General features: G+C 36.0%; 2 protein-coding genes across 8 annotated transcripts in view; one reads left to right on the top strand and one right to left on the bottom strand.

The window, feature by feature from the left end:
• The window catches only part of fdl (fused lobes), a 335,607-nt gene that overhangs the window by 70,136 nt on the left and 239,977 nt on the right, over positions 1-25,494 (bottom strand). Inside the window, exon 1 of one of the 7 annotated variants that reach the window (XM_069825923.1) lies at positions 184-306. The exons of the other annotated variants lie outside the window; for them this stretch is intronic. Coding sequence (XP_069682024.1) covers positions 184-291 — 108 coding nt within the window. The 5' untranslated portion in view covers positions 292-306. Of the gene's footprint in view, positions 1-183; positions 307-25,494 lie in introns of those variants that run through there. 7 annotated transcript variants of the gene reach the window in all.
• s-cup (stanley-cup) overlaps positions 1-25,494 on the top strand; it is a 340,619-nt gene that overhangs the window by 173,731 nt on the left and 141,394 nt on the right. Inside the window, exon 2 of the mRNA XM_069825936.1 lies at positions 11,291-11,353. Coding sequence (XP_069682037.1) covers positions 11,331-11,353 — 23 coding nt within the window. The 5' untranslated portion in view covers positions 11,291-11,330. The remainder of the gene's footprint in view (positions 1-11,290; positions 11,354-25,494) is intronic.

Below are 25,494 nucleotides of genomic sequence, written 5' to 3'. Positions count from 1 at the left end.
ACAGTCCGATGTTCCGATCAGGTTTACTTTTCCGTAACTGCTCCAAACACTCAGTTTGGTTATTTATTCCCTACTTTTATTACTTACGCGTCTGCTAGACAGTTTCGCAGTCTTCCATCGAGGATTCCTGTCCAGTTAGAAATAGATCTTACTTTCTGCATGCCACTCACAGCTCTGACTAACCTTTTCCGTCTTCGTGTTGGTTGTTGCAAAAACATTTATGTCTTGTGCTTGCCACGACCAGGCGACAACTGGAGGAAGACTCCAGGCGGGTGCACGTTGCTTACCCATTGTCACTTATCAACTCGAGCCAAGTACAATGTAACGACTGATATGTAAAAACGGTAAACATTAATTTATTCTACAGTTCCAAAGGTTTTGTATGCAAATATTCCATTTCATTATAAGTTGGTCAGAGTGTGCTCTGGTCTGACTCAGTGACCGAGAGTTTACCTTCAACAGGAACAATTGTATGTCCTTTGTATTGCTTCTTATCTGTTGTAACCTTGCACTGTCCTGACCACATCTCCAAGTTTTTTCAATGCTATTGAAATGTTTTACAATCCTCAAGGAAGGCTCCAGGCTAAGTTCCGAGCGTTGATAGTAAGTTATTGATTTAATGAAATTACGAAAGTGTAAAAACTTCTCAGAGTCATGGAGTGCATAATGCAGACTAACAATAATGCAGCAATCTTCCATTTGGCAGATGAAATTAAAACTGGAGTTTGAAATACCTTACGGCACTTCGAACGCCATAACTACTGTATAATAAATCTGATCAATCGAATACAGGATCCTTTGGAAAACAGAACTGAAAAAAGTACAAGATCATATTTGATGATTGGTAACAATCAATTAAACTCGATGATTAATTAAAGTTTTTTATATTAATTGATAATGCAAAAGCATGATTGTTTATAAAGAATAAACATAAATAATTATTGCAACGAGTTTGAGTTGTTACTGAACACTTTAAATTATACGTTTACCAAACCGTTAACAATATAGTTACCAACTGTAAATCATATAATTATTTCATGTCCTTCTTGAATAGAATATTAGTGAAACTGTAAAATGTTAAATTATTCTGGGAAAAAAAGTCGTATTAGTTCTAATCAACTATTATGAAACTGTAAGTCTTCAATTTCACATACTATAATTGTACTATTGGTTTTAATTACCAGTTTTCTGACATGCTTAAATTATTCTTATATTTCAGTCTTTAAGTCCAAACTGAAATAGTTAATTAATTTGCGTACCGACTCCCCTACATTACCAGAAATTACTGTATTCATTATACACTTCAGGTCATTACGCGAAAATCTGTGGTCTCTACCTATCCCTCTCCACCGCTGACCATGACTACTCACGGGCAAGTAAACAAACCCGTACCTGTAGTAATGGAACAGCAAACCTGCTTCATCTGATACTAATGAACTGATCTTAGATCATGTCTTGCTGTTCCTAATATATCTTCTTTAACAGTGATCGCGTCCACACCTGTGGAGTAACGGTTAGAGCGTCTAGCCGCGAAACCAGGTGGCCCGGGTTCGATTCCCGGTCGGGGCAAGTTACCTGGTTGAGGTTTTTTCCGGGGTTTTCCCTCAACCCAATATGAGCAAATGCTGGGTAACTTTCGGTGTTGGATCCCGGACTCATTTCACCGGCATTATCACCTTCATCTCATTCAGACGCTAAATAACCTCAGCTGTTGATAAAGCGTCGTAAAATAACCTACTTAAAAAAAATAAATAAAAAAATAAAAAAAAACAGTGATCGCCAAAAGCTGTGTCGCGACACATGTCCCTGTCTCCACTCAAGCGTAACCATGACATCATACCCCCACCCTCTGTTTACAGCCTTCACTTCGATATAAGTAAAGACATTTATCAGCAGCAGACGTACGCATGTAATGTTACAAGTGTGTAGGATAATATGTTTCGATGTCTTTTTGAAAACAGATAGTAAGTAAAAACTTAATTTTAAGGAGCATGGAAGGAAAAGTATTTATTTTGTGCAGATTGCAAAAATATGAGATACTTAATTTGTTGTAAAATTTTAAATGAAGTATAAAAGAACAATGTACGTTGTCATTATTTTTCTTGTTATGAAGACTACCACGCCCTTACCTGTAACTTGAATAATAAACGAACAATAAAAAGTAACGGCTTCTATATCTTAATCGGGGTAAAATACTTCGACGTTTTTTTTCGACGTATGTAGTGTAATTTGTATATTTCATTAATAAATAAACAATAAAAAGTATTGGCTTCTATGTTTTAATCGGTGTAAAATACTTCCACGTTTTTTTCTACGTATGAGTGTAATTTGAATATTTCATTAATGAATAAACAATAAAAAATATCGGGTTCTATGTCTTAATCAGAGTAAAATACTTCGTGACCAGCCTGGTACGTTTTTCTAATTTCAAATTACTGCTGATGTAAAGTACTCGCTCTTTCTATGTTAAATAAGAAAATAAGTTTATGTTATTTTATTAATAATACAAAAATAATTAATAGGAGGATAAAAAATTAACATGGAAAAAAGTGTGTATAGTTAATAAGTAGAAGAATATTATATTGCTTTCGTTTTTTGGTCACAGTCCGTCTCTGCACTGTTATTCACTGCATTACCTGAGGAGATACACACTCCACCCCTCTCCCTGCGAAAGTGGTGTGCGGGTTGCATTTCTATTACGTCACAATTTCGTGGTGTTTGGCAACCACTGATTCTTTAATATCCATAAACATAAATGTTCCACTCTACAACGCTGAATTCCAGAATTATACATAAAAGAATGGTTGAAAAACAGCGAAATGTTGCAGATATAATCTTCAATTTCATCATGGAAGTTTGATGGTAACTTACAATTTCATAATTATTGTATTAAAAGGTGGGCTAAATCAAAACAATTTTTTACTTTCTCCTTAACATAAAAACATCCATTAAATGGTGGTCGGTTCGCCGGCATAGCTCACACGGCAGAAGTGCTAGCCTACTGATCTGGACTTGAGTTCGATTCCCGGGTTGTGTTTTTTCCAAGGTTTTCCTCAACTGTAAGCCAAATGTCAGGTAATCTACGGCGAATTCTCGGACTCATCCCGCCATCACCAATTCCATCGACGCTAAATAATCTAGTAGTTGATACAGTGTCGTTAAATAACCTACTAAAATATGGCTGTTGGTGGAATAGAGAGAGGAGAATAAAGTATATTTCGAGAGAGAGAGAGAACTTAAGGGTTGGGGCGTATGGTCAAGAAAAAAATTACCATGATGATGATGATGATGATGAATGTTAAATGTTATGTTTTATTTAACGACGCTCGCAACTGCAGAGGTTATATCAGCGTCGCCGGATGTGCCGGAATTTTGTCCCGCAGGACTTCTTTTACATGCCAATAAATCTACTTACATGAGCCTGTCGCATTAAGCACACTTAAATGCCATCGACCTGGCCCGGGATCGAACCCACAACCTTGGGCTTAGAAGGCCAGCGCTATACCAACTCGCCAGCCAGGTCGATGATGATGATGATGATGATGATGATGATGATGATGATGATGATGATAAAGTGTGGTCATTAAAAATGAATAAACTTTTGTACACAGGTAATTTCATATTATGGATAGTCTGACATAACTTTCATTAGAAACTTGCTCTTTGTAGTGATCAAAAGAAGAAGCTCACTGTGTGCTAAGTCAGCCCTCGTAAGGTACCCGAGTCACGTTATTCGTGTGCCTGTCAAATCCGTACGTGGCTCAAACTGCGAGCGGTACACAGGATGCCAAGACGACCCACCACTCCGCCTTCTTCCAGCGACCAGGGCTCACAAAACTTGTGGGTTTTATGGTCGCTAAATTCAATTTCATTACGCGACTGAAACAAGCAGCCCAGCTCGGAGTCTGCCACTTTGCTAACGTCATAAATACTTGATCACCAACGTGCTCTTCTGCCTTCCAGTAAACGACTCCAACTGCGTTCATCCTGAATCTAATAAGACTTCCTTTATTCAGCACCAGCAATCCGAATGCCCAACCAGCGTATTAAATAGCAATGACTTACAGATTCCACCGCTGTGGAGGAGCGGTTAAGCGGTGATTTCCAAGACGCACTGTGCGTGAAATTCTGTTAACGCTTGCGGTAGATAGCGTCGACTGGTTTTTACAACAGAGGGTCATTGCTTCGTTTCTTACTCAATATCAGTGGCGTACGCACAATTTTGTCAAGAGGAGCGGTCGTTATTAAAATTGTTTACAATTTACATTATCGGTAGCCTATATTTCAAATTTTGTGTATTATTATTATTACTTACTTACTTACTGGCTTTTAAGGAACCCGAAGGTTCATTGCCGCCCTCACATAAGCCCACCATTGGTCCCTATCCTGAGCAAGATTAATCCAGTCTCTATCATCATATCCCACCTCCCTCAAATCCATTTTAATATTATCTTCTCATCTACGTCTCGGCCTCCCCAAAGGTCTTTTCCTTCCCGCCTCCCAAAACTAACACTCTATATGCATTTCTGGATTCGCCCATACGTGCTACATGTCCTGCCCATCTCAAACGTCTGGATTTAATGTTCCTAATTATGTCACGTGAAGAATACAATGCGTGCAGTTCTGTGTTGTGTAACTTTCTTCATTCTCCTGTAATTTCATCCCTTTTAGCCCCAAATATTTTCCTAAGCACCTTATTCTCAAGCACCCTTAACCTATGTTCCTCTCTCAAAGTGAAAGTCCAAGTTTCACAACCATAAAGAACAACCGGTAATATAACTGTTTTATAAATTCTAACTTTCAGATTTTTTGACAGCAGACTGAATGATAAAAGCTTCTCAACCGAATAATAACAGGCATTTCCCATATTTATTCTGTGTTTAATTTCCTCCCGAGTATCATTTATATTTGTTACTGTTACTCCCAGGTACTTGAATTTTTCCACCTCTTCAAAGGATAAATTTCCAATTTTTATATTTCCATTTCGTACAATATTCTGGTCACGACACATAATCATATACTTTGTCTTTTCGGGATTTACTTCCAAACCTATCTCTTTACTTGCTTCAAGTAAAATTCCCTTGTTTCCCCTAATCGTTTGTGGATTTTCTCCTAACATATTCGCGTCATCCGCACAGACAAGCAATTCCAAACCCTCTCTGTTATCCTGGACTTTCCTAATGGCATTATTATTATATTATTATTATTATTATTATGTTATGGTAATTATTAATACTATAGTATATATTAAAAATATGAACTGTCAAATGCACAAAACGTTAAACGTAAAGTCAGAACTCTAACGAACGAGTGAATATCACTCCTAAAATGAATTTAAAATCGACAATGCATAACATTTAACCAGCACTGCAGAACTGTCACAACAAGTTAAATTTCATATTGTTTCGGCTTCATCTTATTACAAGGTCGGTACTAGGCGGTAGATCTCTCTATATTAAAAATAGCATTGTTATAATCAGAGCTAGGAAGTTGGTACCAAAGCCGTAGATTTCAGAAGAGTACGCGAGGAGTACAGATACCACCCACGCCTCTCCCTGCTGCCGCTCGCTACAGACGATACACAGTATGTTCACAAACAACGCATAGTGGCATTCTGTGGATCTGTGTAGAGCCGTGACTAGTTTGAAGAATATTGTTAATTTATGTTAATAGTTTAGGTTTTGAACAAAGTGAGCTATTGTATTATTTATATAATGTGACTATAATGCATGATTCCAAAAAATAAACTCATCTTTTATTAAATAATTATGCAAACAGTAGTGTGTAACACGCTTATTTTTTTCCCCGATTATTCTTCGTTAAATCTTGACGTCTCGTGCTGCTATGCATTCAGTTGCGTTACAGTCCAAGTTCAACATCGGAAATACGATAAGAATTTCTAGCTGCCATAAACGAAAAATTTTCTTGAAAACAATTATGGGTTTAATATTATGACTCGCATACGAGATAAACTATTAGATTTACAAAGTAGTTGTTCACCTGATGATAGTCTAGTAATAAATACTGTATTATATTTCAGATATGCTCCAGTAACGTCTTGTGATGTAGAACGAATATTTTCAGAATACAAATATTGTTTTTTTTCTGAACATAAAAGGAGTATTTCTTTTCATATATTTGTTATAATGAGGCTAGAATCATAATTGTATACTTTGTATGCTATTTTTATATATATGGATAAATTAATTTAGATTGGGATTACGAATTTTATAATTACAAATTATAATTTTTTATATTATTTTCTTATTCTAAGGCTGTGGATGATTAAAGTACATGTTTGGTTACCACCCGGCTGTACATGTTAGTCGTTCTGCTTTACTGACACCGAGAGACGCTCTATTACTTTTCACTCGGTAGAGATATAGTCCAAACTCACACAACTTAACAGATTTGGTACCAACTTCCTAGCTCTGATTATAATTCGAACGTGCCGCAGCACCAAGCACAGAAATTATATTGAAGGTGGAGTAGGAGAACTATTCATCATGTCGATGTATATTTTATTACTCCGACAGTGAAAAATTAGAGAAGGAAAAAGATTATGAATAAAAAAAATGCTCAAATCTAAACATGTCTTTCTTTTCCAAGTTCAAAGGGGGGGGGGGAGGTTCAAACCCGGTAACCTCCCCCCTTCCTTGCGTACGCCCCTGCTCAAGATGGTCGACAACATGAATCTGGCAGTTATTTCTTTGTTAGAACATGAGGCAGATATAGAGGAAATTCTAATAAATAATTTAACCATATAGCCTAAATACATTTCCCATATTCAACACGTTTTAAATAGTTACATTTTGTTACATTTAATATCCTCCGTTTTATTCATTAAATTATAGTAGTCTATTATTATTTTTAATCCAGTTATTTACTAGCAGCAAGTACACTTTATTGTGCATAATAAACATGTTTATGTTAATTATATCAAAATAAACTTGTATGTATGTATGAATTTATTCACACTGCAGTGGGTATATACCCGATGGCAGTGGTAACTAATTACACTCAATAATGACAATAATAAACTTATTAATTAAAAATACAATTAATAATATTACTAATAATTAATACTAACAATAATTAATAATAATAATAACAACAACAACAGGGAATATACTAAATTAAATGAAACGATCACTTAAAATAACATTTGAAATAAATCTAATTAATTGTATCTTAAAACTAAGATCGAACTAAAACCCATGAGTATGATATGTTATATCTGCACAAGTACCTTTCAAATTACACTCATTTCGCTGTCAACTCACTCACTGCAATGGAACTACGACACATTTTACTGATTCTATCCTGATTTCACTAACACTTCAAAAACATTTCACTGTTCAAATACTATGCACTGCCACTATAAACTATAAAGCTTCACTGACAGGAACATGTTTCACTTACACAGCACACTTCACTGACACGACATACTTCCTCACTGATACAACACACTTCACTGACACAACATAATTCTTCACTGATACAACACTTCAATAACAACATATCATTTACACCCTTTAAATACTGTCAAATCTAGAAATTGTAGAAATTCAAAAAGTTAAGTAATTAAATCTTGCATAAAATGTATCGGGATGTCTGATTTAACACAAAAATCAATGAAGAATCATTGTGACATAAATCCAATTTGAGTTTAATACTATGTATTTTATTTTAAATTAATTATCACTATTTCTGACTACACGAGGAAATATATATTTTCAGTTTTGAGCTAAATTAAACAGCAAGGATAACCTATCAAAATATGTAATAACAAACGAATGATTAAGTTACAGTAAACTTACTACAGGTTAACAACTGGCAAAACTCTGTTGAAGGAGGTTACTAAACCTTACCGCTGCGCTGCGCTGGAGGCGGAGTCGGAGTTCTCCATTAATCTGAACCATTGTCGCTACTGATTGACAAGTCATCTGATGCATCACTGCTATCAGTTATTGGCTGACATTTAGAAAGGAGGAGGTGAATAGCAGGCCTGGCACTCTTTAAGATTGACGCATGCGCAGACCAACGGAGTTTACTAAGTTGTTCCCCTATAGTTTTCCCAATCATCTGCCACACATTCTTTTCTAATGCCATGTTTTTATAACTATTATTCGATAAATTGTATAATATGGGATAATTCCGTACAAGTTACCTGGCTGAGGTTCCTTCCGGGGATTTCTCTCAACCCATTAAGAGCAAATGCTGGGTAACTTTTGGTGTTGGACCCTGGACTCATTTCGCTGGCATTATCACCTTCATTTCATTAAGATGCTATATAACCATAGCTGTTGAGAAAGCGTCGTAAAATAAACAATTAAAAATGACTTAAGGATCAGTATTTACACGAGAAATGTAAGTATGCTGCCTGCAACATGCGTGTTCCAGTGGATGTCGAACTTGCTATAGACTCGAAGTACAGTAGAAGAGAAAACCTGTCCTATGACCTTATCTTGTGCCGTCGTTATATCACCAATGGGTACGAAGGGAGAAGATAGGTTTTAGTCTGAGATAAAGTTCCGTGAGTAGATTTGTATAATATTAACCATAATCATCATCAAACTCTTTTTCTGATAGCTCAATTTTTCCTCTCTCGCACGCTCATATGCCAGGTTTCGCTTCCCCGTCTATACATGTGTTTAATTTCATCCGAGAAAGATGGAATTTTTAGTAAGGGGGGTTGAAGGTAACAAGTACAGCATACGTTTTTGGTATTATGCTTAGAGATGGTAGATTTTAGCAACTTGATATTTAAAATTTAGCACTTTAAAATCAAATTTGGCGTTTTATTGTTGGCCTACTTTTAATGTTACTTAGCATTTCGTAGCGTTTTAAAATTCTGTATCTGAAGAGTGCATATTGGCAACTAAATTTTTGCATTTAACTTTTCCTCTTCAGCACCTTCCTCTTTGCAATCGTTTATAGTGGTCTCGATCTGAAGATTTTGGAAGGTTACTATGGAAATGATAAACTCAGGCAGAAAAATCGTTCTGCATTACGATGTCTGAGCCCATACTGCACATTCTGTGCACAACGAGAAAAGACAAGATTGTACAGAAAATCTTCCAAATGCATCATACAGTCCGGATCTGCAATATTCTAGAGACTACTACATAGTTGGTTTGAAAAATAATTAGATGTGAAATCAGTATGTCTGATACGTGTGTGAATTAATGTCTGGACGGAAATTTGCAGCAATAAAATTATTTTATCTAAACTTCTTGGTTGATTACAAAAATACGCTAATTGGAATGATAATTTCGTGAAGAATAAAAGCAAAACAATTTTTCAATAAGTAAGTTCCGGTGACCCATTTATTTTAATCCTGATGATGACATACTCATGACTTGATACATGCAATTCACATAAGAGTATACATTATAATACAGGGTCCGGTAGAGAAAGGGACGATTTTAAGGAGAACCGACGCGAACCAGGGCAGTGACTTGACGGAGTTCTTGTCTCTCTGCCATCTTCAAGCGTAATGACGAGCAACATAGAACGATAGAGTCTACTTATTTCTCACAGCACAGTTGAGGGGCGATAAACTGCGCGCACATAGCTACCGATAAAATATCATTTAGTTGTCATGGAAAGATGGAGCGGTGCAGAATGTGCTTTTGCAATTAAAAGCCTTAGCAAGAGCGATGACAATTCTGAAGTTACTAGGTGTGAATTTCGTCATTTTAATTTATTAATTTATGGAGCCATGATCCCATCCCATCTGCTCATGCTACTTACATTTTCATTACAAAATTCAGGTGTTACACAATTAAAACATCGCGATATTCTCAACCGAAGGACGTTTTGTGAGATTTTAAATCTCATGGACAAAGATGAAGTCTTTATTGCATTTTGTGGATGTCTGACGAAGTACATTTCCATCTCAGTGGTAGTCATTTAAAGGATTTCCTTTTCATTTGGCAGACCATGTAGGCTACTTTATGACTTCACGTATGCCATTTGAAATAAAAATAAATTATTTAGTCAATAACCACCTATTTATAATCGCCCGTTTCTCTGCTTAACCCTGCATTATGTACCCAATAATGTAAGAAAATGGAGTATTGTACGTTGTTTTTTCACTAGACGTAATAGATATGAAGTATCTTAAGGGGTTAGGTACAGCTTACATTCAACATCTTTTTCCTCCATTACTATATCTTGTACCATAATGAAAATTAGTATGTATAGAACACTGTTCTTCTGCTATATGAAAAAAAAAATATTTTTACGATTTAAAAAAATTATTTACATTTTTTTTTTTCAAAATTCAGTTCACTGTGCAGTGATGAAGCGTTTCCCACATAACTCAAAAACTATCCAACATTTTGTGTTGAAATTTTTTGTATGTATTTATGCATGTCAAATCTACAATACGATGCAAGATCAGTTCTCTATCTTTGATAGATTGTCTGATAAAAAATAAATTCATTTAAATAATGGTCGAATACCAGTATTTTGTTCTTACACAAAATAAAAAATATATAAGTTATTATTTATTAAGGAATGTAGTTGGAAGAGCATGATATTGTAAACATGAGTTTCAGCAATAAAATAAAAGCGAGAGAACATGAAAAATTTAACACGTTTACGAGTTATGAGAGAAACGCTTCATCACTGCACAGTGAACTGCCACCATTTTGAATTAAAAAATATATAAAAATATTTTTTGAACTGTAAAAATATTTTTTTCATATAGTAGGGCAGTTTTTTTACACATACCAATTTTCATTAAGTTATTGTACAAAATACAGTAATGGAGGAAAAAAATGTAGAATATTTCCAAAAATTTTGCTGCTGTAAGCTATACCTAACCCCTTAAGCTACACAGAGATTATTCAAATGTCACAGGAATTATGGCTTAGACTAATGGATCAATGGTGAAATTATTTGAAGAATCTGAGTCTTAGCGCCTTCGATTTAGTGGAATTTGAAGGGTACAAACAGGAACTGAACTTCAGTCTATTTACTAAAAAGCTCTTCAGTAACTGGGCATTTTAAAACAAAAGCTATTACATCAGAATAACAATTCATAACATTGGTTAACGTTTATTTAATGGTCAGGATGGTTCAAAATTTCTCGTTACGTGAGCTACTATCGTTTCCAAAGGAAAAAGTCTTATCCTATCTCACGCTTCCTGTTTCACGCGATAAAAGTCCATCAACTTCACACTATCTTCTGCTGAGTCCCCCGGTTCATTAGACTAGAGTCTGCATATCAGAGGCTGCTAGTGCTCTTTGTGTTGCCTAATTTGCATTGTTTTGTTGACAGAGTGGATCCGCCATGCTGCAAGGGCTGTTTGGACGATGGCATGACCGTCGTGGTGGTGCTCTTGTGAGTCACTCCCTCTTCTATGCATGAGTAGATACCTCAAGTCAACCCCTTTCATCAAGGAAGAATCGTACTCAGTCTAGATTAACTCCAAAATCTCAAGGCAATTCGTCCGTTTATTGGTTTATAAGCTTCTGTACACAATCCAGTATATAATCACTGGAAATGCAAGAGACCGTTATTATTGCGCCACTCACTTGCAGATTTTAAATAGCAGGAAAATAGCTTACAGAGACAATTAACATACCTGCTTCCCATTCCGTACATCAATTACATTTTTAAAACGTTTATTGGAAAGTTAAATAAAAACGGATGTCACTAAATGATATATAACTTACATTCTTACTTACGCAGAAATTAAGATATTATATTAAGCAAGGTTCATTCAATTATCCACGGCAGTATTCTTATACATTTCTTTTTTCCGCAAAACCACAACATTTTCAGTGTCGGAATGCCATACCTGCTATAAAAATACCTACACCAAGACAATAGATCTACAGAGAGAAATCCGTTTATAATTTGAGAGGGGCTACAGCGTAGAACGATGCTTTAAGTTGTCGGCACTTAACTTCCTCCTCCCGCATCAGTTGATTCACCTTTACGGCGAACAGCTCGTGTTCGCACAAGCAAAAAATTTTTCTAGTGGAAACTTAATTGCAGAATAAGAACTAAGTAAAATGTGTTAAAAAGTTCATTCCTACGATTCGTCGCAAATATGCGGAATTTAGCACTATGCGCTATCTATGCTAACGATTCTTAGCTCGTACATACTAATTAAATAACAATTAAGAAGAAACAGAATTTTTAGGCTTACTAAAATCACATAATAAATTACTATATGCTAAAAACTATCACCTTCTTCTAGAATACTGTATTCCAACCAGGAGAAAGTCTCAGGGGAATGAGACGCAGCGGGGTAATGTTGTGAATGAATGTTGATGCCATAAGATGTCATAACGTCACACACGTGGGTACACGCATCTCCATTGGCTAACTCTCAAAGCACAAACGATAACATTGATGCACACATACTTATACTACCCTAGTTACAAAATTAGATCACGGTTAATCTCCTGGTCTTTTAATCTCTCCATACAGGAAATGACATATGCAGGAGAGCGCATGTTTTTTGAACTGACGTTATAACGGTAATATTATCTAACTACTTCGCTCCAATAGATGACCCAATAGTAAGCACATTCCTTTCACGGTTGATCACCTGATTGGAGAACAGTACAGGCTCCACGTCTAGTTATTTTAAAAAATGATTATTTTACTACGCTTTAGCAACTGCTATGGTTATCGGACGTCTGAATGAGATGGTGATAATAACAGCGAAATGATTCTAGGGTCCAAAGACGAAAAGTTATTCACTATTTGCTGTTAAAGTTTCAGGGAAAACCCCGGAAGAAAACCTCAACCAGATAACTTGTCTCTACCAGGATTTGAACTCAGACCCGATCAAATTCACGATCAGGCATTCTAACCGCTATTACACAGCGGTGGACCCACGTCTAGTCAAGAAGTTTGGAAACACACTCTGAAATTCTTATCTATTGACAACTGCACACATTGTATACGAGTCACTAACTTCCTGAGATGTCTCCTAAGTATTTGTAAAGGACTTAATTGCAATCTTTCCTGAATAAAGAGTACTATACTTCTATTAATACATTTTTTAAAACACAGAACCCATATTACACCATTTTCAAATGAATGTATGAACATATGACTTGGTTGGTGAGGAGTTTCTGGTTATCTGTGACGAAACTTTCGAATTCACTTTTTGTCGCTTTCTGTAGAGATTTTATTCTGTAAATAAGTTTACACAAAATAATCTGTCCAATACTGCACCGAACCATTACGTTCGAATGACTGACTGTCACGTATACTGCTTTCCCAAAAGGTTGACTCAGCTGATGTAGAGATAAGCGGGCTATTCCATATGAAATCGATCAGTAAAAAATCTCGAATTTTTTTATACTCTAATTTTTCCCTATTTATAGAAGGTGCTGAGAAGAGTGCATCTGCAAAAATATACTATCGAAAGTCAAACGGTTTTCATATTGTTGAGCGACAAATTTAGCGTATTTTAGAAAAACAAGCCTCTTTCAGCGCTTAGAACTCTGAAACCATTTACTGTAGAACATTGAACGAGAGCTCATTTTGAAGCTGACATTTGGTACGTTATGATAAGAAGTAATCCTTATTTTTATTGTGTACAGAGAGAGACAGATAATCTGATTTTACTTACTTTTAGGCTTTTTGCTCATTTGTAAAACTGTAAAAAAATATTGAGAAAAAACCTTGCATTATTAAGAGGAATTCGGCATTGTTTGCTTAATGGTACGGCAATAAGTTTCGAAGGTATTAAATAAATTATTTTCACACGCCTAGACTTGAACGGCGCAGTACCGCACGCACTGGCCGAGAGATGATGATAAGCGAGCGTTGGGCGTCATTTTACTCCTGTGTTTATGAAAACTTGTGATAAAGCTAGCCCAGCTATGCGCTACTAGACGAAACATCACGTGTTTGTCTCCTGGTCTTGCTTGTCTCGGCTAGCTCCCGTCTCACAGTCAGCTGGTTAGTTCACGCGCGTACTATTATTTTCTTTATTTGATATTTTCAATACTTTCTTATCAACATACCATCAGTAAAAAATATGTGTTTATTTGTACTTTCAATGCGGAATCTAACTATATATTTTTAAAATATTTTTTCCTAGGCAAAGGCGTCTTAATGAGGAAAAATCTAAATTTCTTCATTTCCATAAAAAGTGAGAAAATCTGTTTATATGCCAATATAAACTTTAATTTCTCAGCATCAAAATAAACCATGATTTTGATCATTGGGTGAAAGGGTTTCGGAGCTACAACAGTTTAAAGTTGCCAATTTTATGAAAAAACGATAAATTTAAATATTTTTAATTTAAACACTATGAAATTCTGATGCCTCAAACTTTGCACAAAGCATTGTATCACAGTTCTCTACGTACAAAAAAAGTTTCATTGTATTTAGAAATTGTAAGGTCAATTTTCTCTATATTTCGGTCGATTTGAGATGGAATAGCTCGAGCCCTGAACTAAATTAACAACGGTCCTACCACCCATTGCAATGAGAAGTCTGGAAATGCGATTCTTATAGTCCATCATTCCTAAATACGGTATGTGCCGTAGACATGAGTTGAGCGAGTGTGGCATGTCGTCATTACTACTGATAGAACAGCAACAGCTGCATTTACTCATCACGACAGCGGAGTATGAGAGGTCACAGAGTCAACATCCCAAATTTATTTCACACCAGTCACAGAGAACAAAATGGTCGCTTTGTCTCTTTAATATTAGGTTGATTATTCTGTTCGAAGAATAAAGATACTCAATATGAAAAACAAATCTTAGCAACACTTGAAGAGATATCACTGTGCATGAATACGACATGCCAAACACCAGTACGCTGCGACGGGTGCAAAGGATGTGCTTCTTCATCATCATCATCATCATCATCATCATGGCTTAGCCCTTTAGCCTGTTTCTTCTCCTTATAGTTGATCTCTCTGTATCTCTTTGGCCTTCCAATTGATCTTTTCTCTTGTTGTGTGTAATATTGTAGGTCGATTGTTTCGTTATGTTGTCCAACAGAGAGCCTATATCCCGCTACGTATCTCAGAAACTTAAATTTCCCAACCTCTTCTTTTGTTTTCGTCTTATTTTCTTAAAACCCACTTTTTATATCCATGATACATTGCGCCAGGGAAGTCTCTCCGTACTGGAGACAGCGGAATGTATGCGCTTAATGTAATTAGACGGAACCATATACAAATATTATTTTGTTCTATTTTACTGATAAAGTTAGCTAAGCAACCCCCACAAGGATGTGGCAATGACACCGACCGGCTGATGCTACCAACATAATTTCAGTTGCGAACGCATACACTCCGCTCTCTCCAGTGCGGAGAGACTTTCCTGGCGCACTGTATAATGGCTCGTAATGTCGCTACTTTATAAAATTTCAATAAGCTTCTTTAAGAACTTGTCTTCCTAAGATTCGACGAATTGTTTCACAAAAGTGAAACAATGTACTCAGATTTATATTTAGGCCTACTTGAATCATGAATAGCAGAAACCCTACAGGTCGATTTGAGTTATTTTTTCAGGAACCACAAAAAAACTGATTATCTTCAAAAGCTTTTGCTATATTGAAGTGATTATTTTTTATTAAACCATAATAATAAGATCTAGTGTTTGACATAGGCTAAGTGAACTTTATTTTTTCTCTTTAGTATTTTCTGGAAAAAAAAAAAATCTGAATTGCCTGGATATCTGGTGTTTCTGCATTTCACTAGTAACAATCATTTTATTTATTTAAAACAATTTTTAGTTGAAGGAGACGGAGGAAAAACAATGTTTTTTTATCTTATAAACAACTTTAAATGTAGGCCTGTACTTAAGCCAAGAAATTAAAATAAGTACACAAACATGTAAAAATGCAAAATTATGTGACTAGCTATATTTAGTTCTCCAAATTCATAAAAAACAACAAATAAAAGCAACAAACATTAAAAAATGCAAAATTATGTGACTAGCTATATTTAGTTCTCCAAATTCATAAAAAACAACAAATAAAAGCAAACTGACACTTTAATTTCTAAAAAATTTCACATGCCTGGATTTGTGATGTTCATGTAATTTCCTACAATCCACTGCAACTTATTTGAGCAGTGTGGGTTTTCTGCATCACTTGAAAGGATTGGGCGGGACTTGCAGCATTTGCCGCCAGATACTGTCCACTCTATCTCTAGACGTACTGTATTATTGTTAACAAGCTGCAAGCCCCTTTATTATTCTGTACAATTATTTGGCTGTTATTTTCCAGACTATTTATTCAACGAATCTAATTACTTATTTGAAAAAGCCATGGTTTCTCACATATTTTGTACACATCTAGAATAACCACTAATATTTAATGACGCGTTTGAACGCAATTCAACATGCTTTTTTTGCGCAAGTTGTAATATTACAAAGGTAATGTTTAACCATTATAAAAGTATGGATATTATAACCATATAACCATATGAAACACTGAAATCGAGAAAAATTGTGACTTGTGAGGTTTCTGTAATTTACGGCTCAGTTTTTGCGTATATTACATTATTTTCTAAATGTTTTAATGGATTTAGGCTACATATTCTAAAATTTGTCGACTGATTTTAATTTTTACTCTGATTATACAAGGTGCGGCAAAGGAATCGGACGGTTTTAGAAGGCCGTTTACTGAGCAACATGTGGGATTATGGATATCGACCGACCGTCATTTGTTAGCATTTTTGATGCCATTCATTTGTATGAGGACCTATAAATTTCATAGTTTTAGTTTTCCTAGCTGATATAACACATACCTGCACAAACAGCGCTCAACGAGAGCGCGCGCTCCTTCGGAGAGGGGGAGCTGTGTTTACCACTCGCCGAAACGGAGAGGAAGATACGTCAGAATGGCATAGACTTGCTATAGGTAGAGGAGAGGGAAACGACCACTCAGGTATCTAGTGGAGTGCAGTGTGTAGGCCTATTCTCACGTTGCTTACCTACTCCTACAGTACAGTATGGAGGAATCTAAAAGACGGAACGTAACATTTAACATTTAACGATTTACAGCTCGAACTTATTGATCTTCAATGTGACCTTTGAATAATACTAGGTTGAGTTTTACAAGACTAAAAATTAGCAACAATAGGCTATCCACGACTACACAGGCTGGCTGTGAAAATGATTGCTATGTTTGGCTCAACATTTATATTTGTGAGCAACTGTTTTCTATAATCAACTTTCATAAAGGTAAACATCGAACATCTGTAACTGATGTTTCATTACGATCAGTAGGCTACTGTTCCTTTCAGCTGCCAACAGCATAAAACCTCGTTTTGATGTACTGATAAATAAAGATATAACAAAATAATAATAATAGGCCAAGATGGTTTTGCAAACACTGAACGGGAATTCATTTCATAAACACTCTTACTAGTACTGTATTTCCTTTTGTGTATATTTTGTACGAGATCACCCCTTCTTCCAGTCCACCCTTATACAGAGCGCAGCTAATATCTGCATTCCGCTCCTGTGAGCCGGCTCGGAGAGCGCAAACCTTGTGCAGGCCTGATATAACATGTTAACTCTGGTTATTCTGTGCAGTTTATATGCATATAAAGATGTCATAAAATTTATCTTCTCCATATTAAAATTGTTTGTAATTTTAAACCTCTCCTCCATCTATGTAGAATCAAAATGTGCCGGCGAAAGGGGACACCCTTGTCGAATAGCCTGGTTTGTTTCAGCTATTTCGTGTTTATACTATTTTGTGTCCTTACTTGAATTTTATGATTTCTAAGGAGACTCTATATAACCCTTACTAGATGTCTAAAGCTCTTCGTTTCATTCATTTCTCTCGTATGTGGTTTCGATTTACTCTGTTAAAAGCCTTTCTTAGTCAATAAATGGGAACACAAAAAGAAGCATTAGAGCCAGTGGTTACGGTACATATTGCTGTAAATACGTTTTTGTACTCAATTTATGGGAATAATTTGTTATTAAGGACAGCCATGAAACTATCTCTACATAGGGTGATGCAACACTCAAGCTACAGTGCGTCTAGAGATGAAGTGGACCGCGGTGGCGGCGGCCTTGGATTGGGCGGGACTTGCAGCATTTGCCGCCAGATACTGTCCACTCTATCTCTAGACGTACTGTATTATTGTTAACAAGCTGCAAGCCCCTTTATTATTCTGTACAATTAATTGGCTGTTATTTTCCAGACTATTTATTCAACGAATCTAATTACTTATTTGAAAAAGCCATGGTTTCTCACATATTTTGTACACATCTAGAATAACCACTAATATTTACTGACGCGTTTGAACGCAATTCAACATGCTTTTTTTGCGCAAGTTGTAATATTACAAAGGTAATGTTTAACTATTATAAAAGTTGACATATAAATATATAGTTTTAAATGTCTTTAATTTATGATCAATTTGCATATCGATATATGTTTTATTACCATTTCCTTAGAGTTTTTAACTTATAGCGAGTTGAATAATTTAAAGGAAAAAATTGTTCCACAGCCGGGTATCGAACTCGGGATCTTTCGCTGAGCGCACCAACGCTCTCTGAGTTACCCAGGAACTATACCAGACCTCGGATCAATTTTCCCCTTATATCCATATAACTCAAGAGGGTTGACAGATCACCATAGCCCAGCATTAAGTGCACACCTACAGCTTAACTGTACTGGAAACAATGCTATACAGCATGCGTGACATCCGATCGCTCTGACTGCAGGCAACAGACTAACCTGAACATCCCTTGGAGTAGCTTAATGGACTCGCCTGACCCAGGCGCAGTTTGCCGGCGACTGTCACGACTAAATAATCATACTGTACCGCGTAACTTAAATTCGTCGTTTTCTGTTATCAAAACAGTAATGCATATTATACAAATCTGGCTTTTCAGGTACAGTTCCCTGTAAAGGTGACTTGAATAATTTCAAGGGAAAAATTGTTCAAGGACAGAGTATCAAACCTGGGACGTTTGGAACAATTTTTCCCTTAAAATTATTCAAGTCAGCTTTACAGGGAGCTATACGTGAAACGCCAGATTTGTATTATAGCGAGTTATTCAATAGTTTAGAAAATTCGTGTCTTATACTTTCTCTCAGATGACGTACTTATATCACAATTGGCAAATTAAACTCTCTGCGCTTTTCAATGAGCTGGGTAATATTGTGAATATGCAATCTAAGATAAGTGCACTGCATCCTACTTAAACATTTTCTAAATCACAACAACTTTCATTCCCTTTTCTTTAAATAAAACAGGTCTCCCTACAGTGGAAAACAACTACTATAATTTAAAAATTCATAGCAATGACTGTACAAATATCTATAATAATTGCAATTGTCCTAAACTACGCCCATCAACCCACGTGAAATATTTAGCTATCTTCATCGATCAAAACTTAAAATGGAATTTTCATATTAACTACTTATGACTTAAATTACGTAAAACTCTATACAAATTTGTTCAACTGCGTCGCTTTATGCCAGTAAAACTATTGAGAATAATATTTTTGGCCCTAGTTCAGTCTATAATACAGTATGGAATTATAGGATGGGGTGGATTATCACAGAGTACCATTCGCCCATTAATATTACTACATAAAAGAATTATTAAAATATGTTTAAGAAGAAAACTTGATCATCCAACTCATCTCATATATAAAGAATTTAATGTTTTAAATATCAAGCAGATTTATATGTATACTATTTTGAATCACTACCATAAATATCAAGCTAAATTTGTATCATCCGATCATGGCCACAACACAAGAAGATACAATATTTCGCTCTCCCTTATTGAACCAAAATGTAAGACTGAAGCAGGTCTAAGCCACAGTTCTAATTACGGTCCAAGATTATATAATGATTTCATAAAGAGGAATCCTAAACTAAAATTATTAAACAATACATTATTCAAAAAACAAGTGCTTGAACTGTTTTTAAAATTATAATAATGTAAATTCTTACTCTTCATTTATTTTTTTCTGTCACTTTAACAATGTTGTATTCTTAACTTGGTATGTTTATGTACACTGTAGGCTATGGTACCGTTGGTTTGTTTGTTTATTTGTTTTTGTTTTTATTCTTATTAAACTTTATGTGTAATTACATTTAACAGTTTAATCACAGTTGTGATTATTTTATTATTTTTTTTTTTCTGTCCAGTTTTCATTCTTGGTCACACCCGACCTCAAGCATCTTGCTTTTTCGGGTGTGACCCAGTTACATTGTATTTATACAATAAATTGTAATATACAGGCTATTTTACTGTGAGATTTGTAATCAATTGTAATCAATAATAAATACATAAATGATTACATAAAAAATTCTGTGATGTTAAAAAAATTTCTCTCTGTAATTCGCCTAATGAGCAAGAACATTTTTCTTTTTCTTAGAATTATCGCAAATAAATAAGACAAAAACATAATAAAAATTTACATCACTATTATTCTGGATATGTATTCCTTTGGAATTGAACTTCTACATACAGCATTTCAATCCTTGTGTTGTTAACACGTGCAGCTGAAATCCTACATTTCCGCCTCGCACAGATATACAAACACCGGTATACTCTCGCTGCTCCAGACTCAGCATCCGCTTCAAGGTTGTCTGAAATCCCAGCGTTACAGATTCAAACACCTGTCGCGGAACAAGCCTCGCGTAGCTTCAAATCCTTTCGCTGTTTCGAGAAAGGCGTGGATGATGAATCTTTCTCGACTCGAGGTTAGAGAGAGTGTGAAACGCACTAAAGTTTTGCATCTGGTAGCAATTTAATGTAATGCAAGATTTAAATTTATTAAATGATTCTGATAACAATTAATTTCAAAGTCATGCCCGACTGACGTGTTATGCCCCATGACCCCGAATTGTTTAGATCTAGAAAACTTCAGGTTGGTGTGATTAAAAATTTGGTCTTTCATGAGTAAAATAGTGTCCATTTGATAAAAAAAAATGCCATCAAATAAAGAAATTACTTAAATATAAATAAAAGTTACATGCTTAAAAGCAAACAAAGTCTCATTTAACTGCAATTATGCGACATTATCCGTACAGATTGAAGGCATGAGTATTAGGTATCCATTCTTATACTTGACCAGGTATTTTTCTAATTTTTTTTTTTTTTTTGCTGATATGAAGCGGATGTTTGAAAGGATCATTTATGCTGTTACATTTAACATACAGTAGGTATTTGTCATCCCTGAAGCCAATAATCTGTGCATATTAAATTTATAATTATTTACCACGAGAACTGTTTTACACCGCTGACTCAAGATTTCACTTAGTTGCGACATGTTGTGTTGTATTGATACAGGAAATTTAGAAACGCAGATATCGATGTGTACTGTATGGTTGACGAGTAGGTACTGATATAGGCACTACAGAAACGCAGAATTGCCGTAACATTAACAACCATACATCGCCATCTTTCGCAGGGTTGCCAATAGTCGATGCATAAGAACTGGTTTACCCCGTGAACATATCACTCATGAGGCCCGGTTTTATAAATACGATTAATCTAAAGATTATGTTAAACCTAAGTTAAACCTAACCATGAGTTTAACTCAACGTGCCGTATTACAAAGTCTCGGTTAAGTTAAACCGTAGTGGAATACGATTGGTATTACTACTAGGTAAGAAAAGAAGAACATTGCAACTGTTTAATTATATCATTGCTTTAAAATAGCCGACGCTCGTAGAGAATCTTCATTAAGAAACATCTTTGTTCTTCGATATCAGAGACAGTATCATAAAAAACCTAAAGAGGACCAGTACTTCAGTATGCTTGTCAGACTTAACCTCAAATAGTTTCTTAACGCTGCTACCAACGTTATACTCCCAAACACAATGCAACCAAACTAAACCTTGCATGGCCATCCGCGACGTAACTCCATACAGAATCAACCGAGTAATGAAGTCATATATTAGTGTGCGTATTTTATGTGTTTTCTAGAATAATTATGAAACAGAATTCAGTCAAACAATAAAATTATTTTTACAAGTCTAGTAAAATTAGGTAATAATATTAGTGTGTTTATAAATCAGACCCCATAGTAAATCTTACCTGGAGACTGTCTGCCACACACAGTACAATGCGCAATAGGTTTATAGTAGATTTACGGACAAGTCCGAAATCTTCCATCGTTTTCAGTATGTCTACTACCAGAGGAAAAATAGCGCAGAGCAACTAGTAACTGATGCAGAGATTCAACAGAACGTTTTCAAAAATAAACAAGAAATCATTTATCTTTTCAAAATAATCTTTAAATTCAAACCCTAAAGACATATTTTTGCACTTTCTCATTTTTCTGTTGCATGTTGTATCAGAGTTTCAATTTTTCGAAACCAAGGTTAAGACTATACGCCTAATTCTGAAGGTTAGGACTGTCTACTTCGAAAACCTCAATCTGTTTTAAAACTTATGTTCATTTATGTATATTTCAAAGTGGTGTACTCTATTTCGAAAAATTCTCGGTTGCCACTGTCGTTTAGTAATATTGAGCACTCACTTATCGTCACTCATAAGTTCTTGGAAAACATCTGCAATATCCATGTGTATTGCGGAAACCGCCATCTTGCACTGCTGAGTCTTGAACTGCAGTTTAAACGGCAGAGAACTGCCGATCAAGTTAAACTCAAGTTAACTCAAGATTAACTGGTAGTTAAGGTTTATAATATGAAGCAGAACGAAAAACTTCAGTTTAAACTGAACGTCAGGTTTAAACGGCATTTATGATACCGGCCCTCAGTCGTGTATACGAGTAGTCGATGCATGAGAATTGAAAATGGAAATATATTTCAGCCGGGGACGAGACGGGTTGTTTATTTACAGGCCGGAGACGAGAGGCGCTTTCGTCGAGTTCGGACATTCCAGGACTTCGTTTTTCTGAAAGCCTAGAGTTCTTATTACGTTTCGAATTTTAAATCATTATGTATGAGACAGTTATGGAATCTCGTTATTTTTTGTACTTACATTTATCTATCCTTATGCTATGACGTTGTTTGCATTACCGTTGTTAATGTCGCGGGAGGCTTTACAATATAATCATGTCAATAAAAATATTTTATTTTATATAGGAATTCCGACTGAACTGACACGTGAATAACGATTGCGAACAAATCCTCCAACAGTTCTGGGGCAGTTGCTGTACACAGACAGGCGAATAGATGACATGCCAAGAATTTAACTTTTTGAATACCAATGATGTCGAAAACGTGCATTTCTGTGAAAATATCGCAATTCAATTTCTTGTTTTACGGTTTTACAATACATTTCTCTATAAATTTAATACAATGAGAAAGTAAAGTACGATCTTTTATGTTGGGAAAACTCTCGTAATTTTGCTGCATTTCGCGTGACTTGCAAATGGCCGGTGCATGATAACGTGTAGGTGTATTTAATAGGCAATAACGCCTTCAGAGTTGTTGATGATGAGGGCGGTCGCTTATCTACATTTTTATCGCCGAGGTCCGAGCTGTAACTTTTGTAAGCAAACCCCACCCCTGCCTGCATTGAGATGCAGCCGGATCTGCAACCAGCATGCCACCCCTTTCCTATTACAAGCCTCAGAGGGTTGAAGTCAAGATAGTGGATTACGGCTCCTCCCGCCCACATAATTCACTGAGAACAATCGCTATCTCAGCCGGATAATCTTTCCACGCCGTAGATCCCGGATTCAAGAGATCTGGGGCTCGATTCCAGAGCAGCAACAACCTGAGTCTCTCTACGTAGGAATAATATATACGAGTAAAACTGCGACAAATAACTATCGAATTAATTTTTACACGTTTCTATACAGCTGGTACACGAATACAAGGAAACATTCCTTTCAGGTACAAATTTTTGAAATAACATAATCGAAAATTCTAATAACTTTGTTCCATCCTCACTTAAAATCGTAAATTTTGTCAAATTATTTTAATAGATAGTCTATGTATGGTCCGTCCCAGGAATCTGTAGAATAGAAAGACGAAAAAGAATCTCTGCGCAAGAAACTAGTTCGATTGATTAAAATGTGTCTCAGTGAAACGTACAGCAGAGTCCGTATAGGTCAGTTTCTGTAAGATGCGTTTCCAATTCACTGCGGGCTAAAGCAAGGCGATGCACTATCACCTTTACTTTTTAACTTTGCTCTAGAGTATGTCATTAGGAAAGTCCAGAATAACAGAGAGAGTTTGGAATTAAACGGGTTACATCAGCTGCTTGTCTATGCGGATGACGTGAATATCTTAGGAGAAAGTCCACAAACGATTAGGGAAAATCCGAAAATTTTACTTGAAGCAAGTAAAGAGATAGGTTTGGAAGTAAAACCCGAAATGACAAAGTATATGGTTATGTGTCGTGACCAGAATATTGTACGAAATGGAAATATAAAAATTAGAAATTTATCCTTTGAAGAGGTGGAAAAATTCAAATACCTGGGAGCAACAGTAACAAATATAAATGATACTCGAGAGGAAATTAAACACAGAATAAATATGGAAAATGCCTGTTATTATTCGGTTGAAAAGCTTTCATCATCCAGTCCGCTGTCAAAAAATCTGAAAGTTAGAATTTATAAAATAGTTATATTACTGGTTGTTCTTTATGGTTGTGAAACTTGGACTCTCACTTTGAGAGAGGAACATAGGTTAAAGGTGTTTGAGAATAAAGTGCTTAGGAAAATATTTGGGGCTAAGAGGGATGAAGTTACAGAAGAATGGAGAAAGTTACACAACACAGAACTGCACGCATTGTATTCTTCACGTGACATAATTAGGAACATTAAATCCAGACGTTTAAGATGGGCAGGGCATGTAGCACGTATGGGCGAAACCAGAAATGCATATAGAGTGTTAGTTGGGGGGCCGAGACGTAAATGGGAAGATAATATTAAAATGGATTTGAGGGAGGTGGGATATGATGGTAGAGACTGGATTAATCTTGCTCAGGGTAGGGACCAATGGCGGGCTTATGTGAGGGCGGCAATGAACCTCCTTAAAAGCCGCAAGTGTAAGTGCGCAAGTGGTTTGCAGTAGGGCTAGGACCAATGACCGCTCTGGGGGAAGGCATTGGTTGAGCGAAGCTACCAATCGTTTGCAGGAAGGGGATCATTTCTATCTGAACACTCTACCACGAGCATCTTACCTCTTAGCGGCTTCGAGCTGATGCTGCCCGCAATACACTCCAACACAGACTCCTCCCCATATGCGCCAAGTCTCTCTACAGAGCCCTGGGACAGACCATAGTACAGATCCGTGTACCTTAGCGTTCTACGGGCAAAGAGCAGTAAAAGCGGCCACTTGGCAAGCTATCGGACTGCTTCATGTGACGTCAGCTGCCATAGATTAGTGGAGTTACAGCGTTAACCAACAAAAAACGTGTCAGACCAAGTCCAAGCGATTAGCGCAGATCTACCACGTCTACTTTTAAGTGCGATTGGGAAGAAATGTTACTTATTGAATCTGAAAGAATTGCAAAATATTTAATATGTACCATGACTTTAAATCAGTTGAAGCAATTCAATCTCAAGAAACATTAGCCTACTCCGTAT

The sequence above is a fragment of the Periplaneta americana genome, chromosome 5 (genome assembly GCF_040183065.1).
Source record: "Periplaneta americana isolate PAMFEO1 chromosome 5, P.americana_PAMFEO1_priV1, whole genome shotgun sequence".
Classification (NCBI taxonomy): Eukaryota; Metazoa; Arthropoda; class Insecta; order Blattodea; family Blattidae; genus Periplaneta; species Periplaneta americana.
Note: the sequence above shows the minus strand (reverse complement) of the source record. Positions and strands in the feature narration are given on the sequence as shown.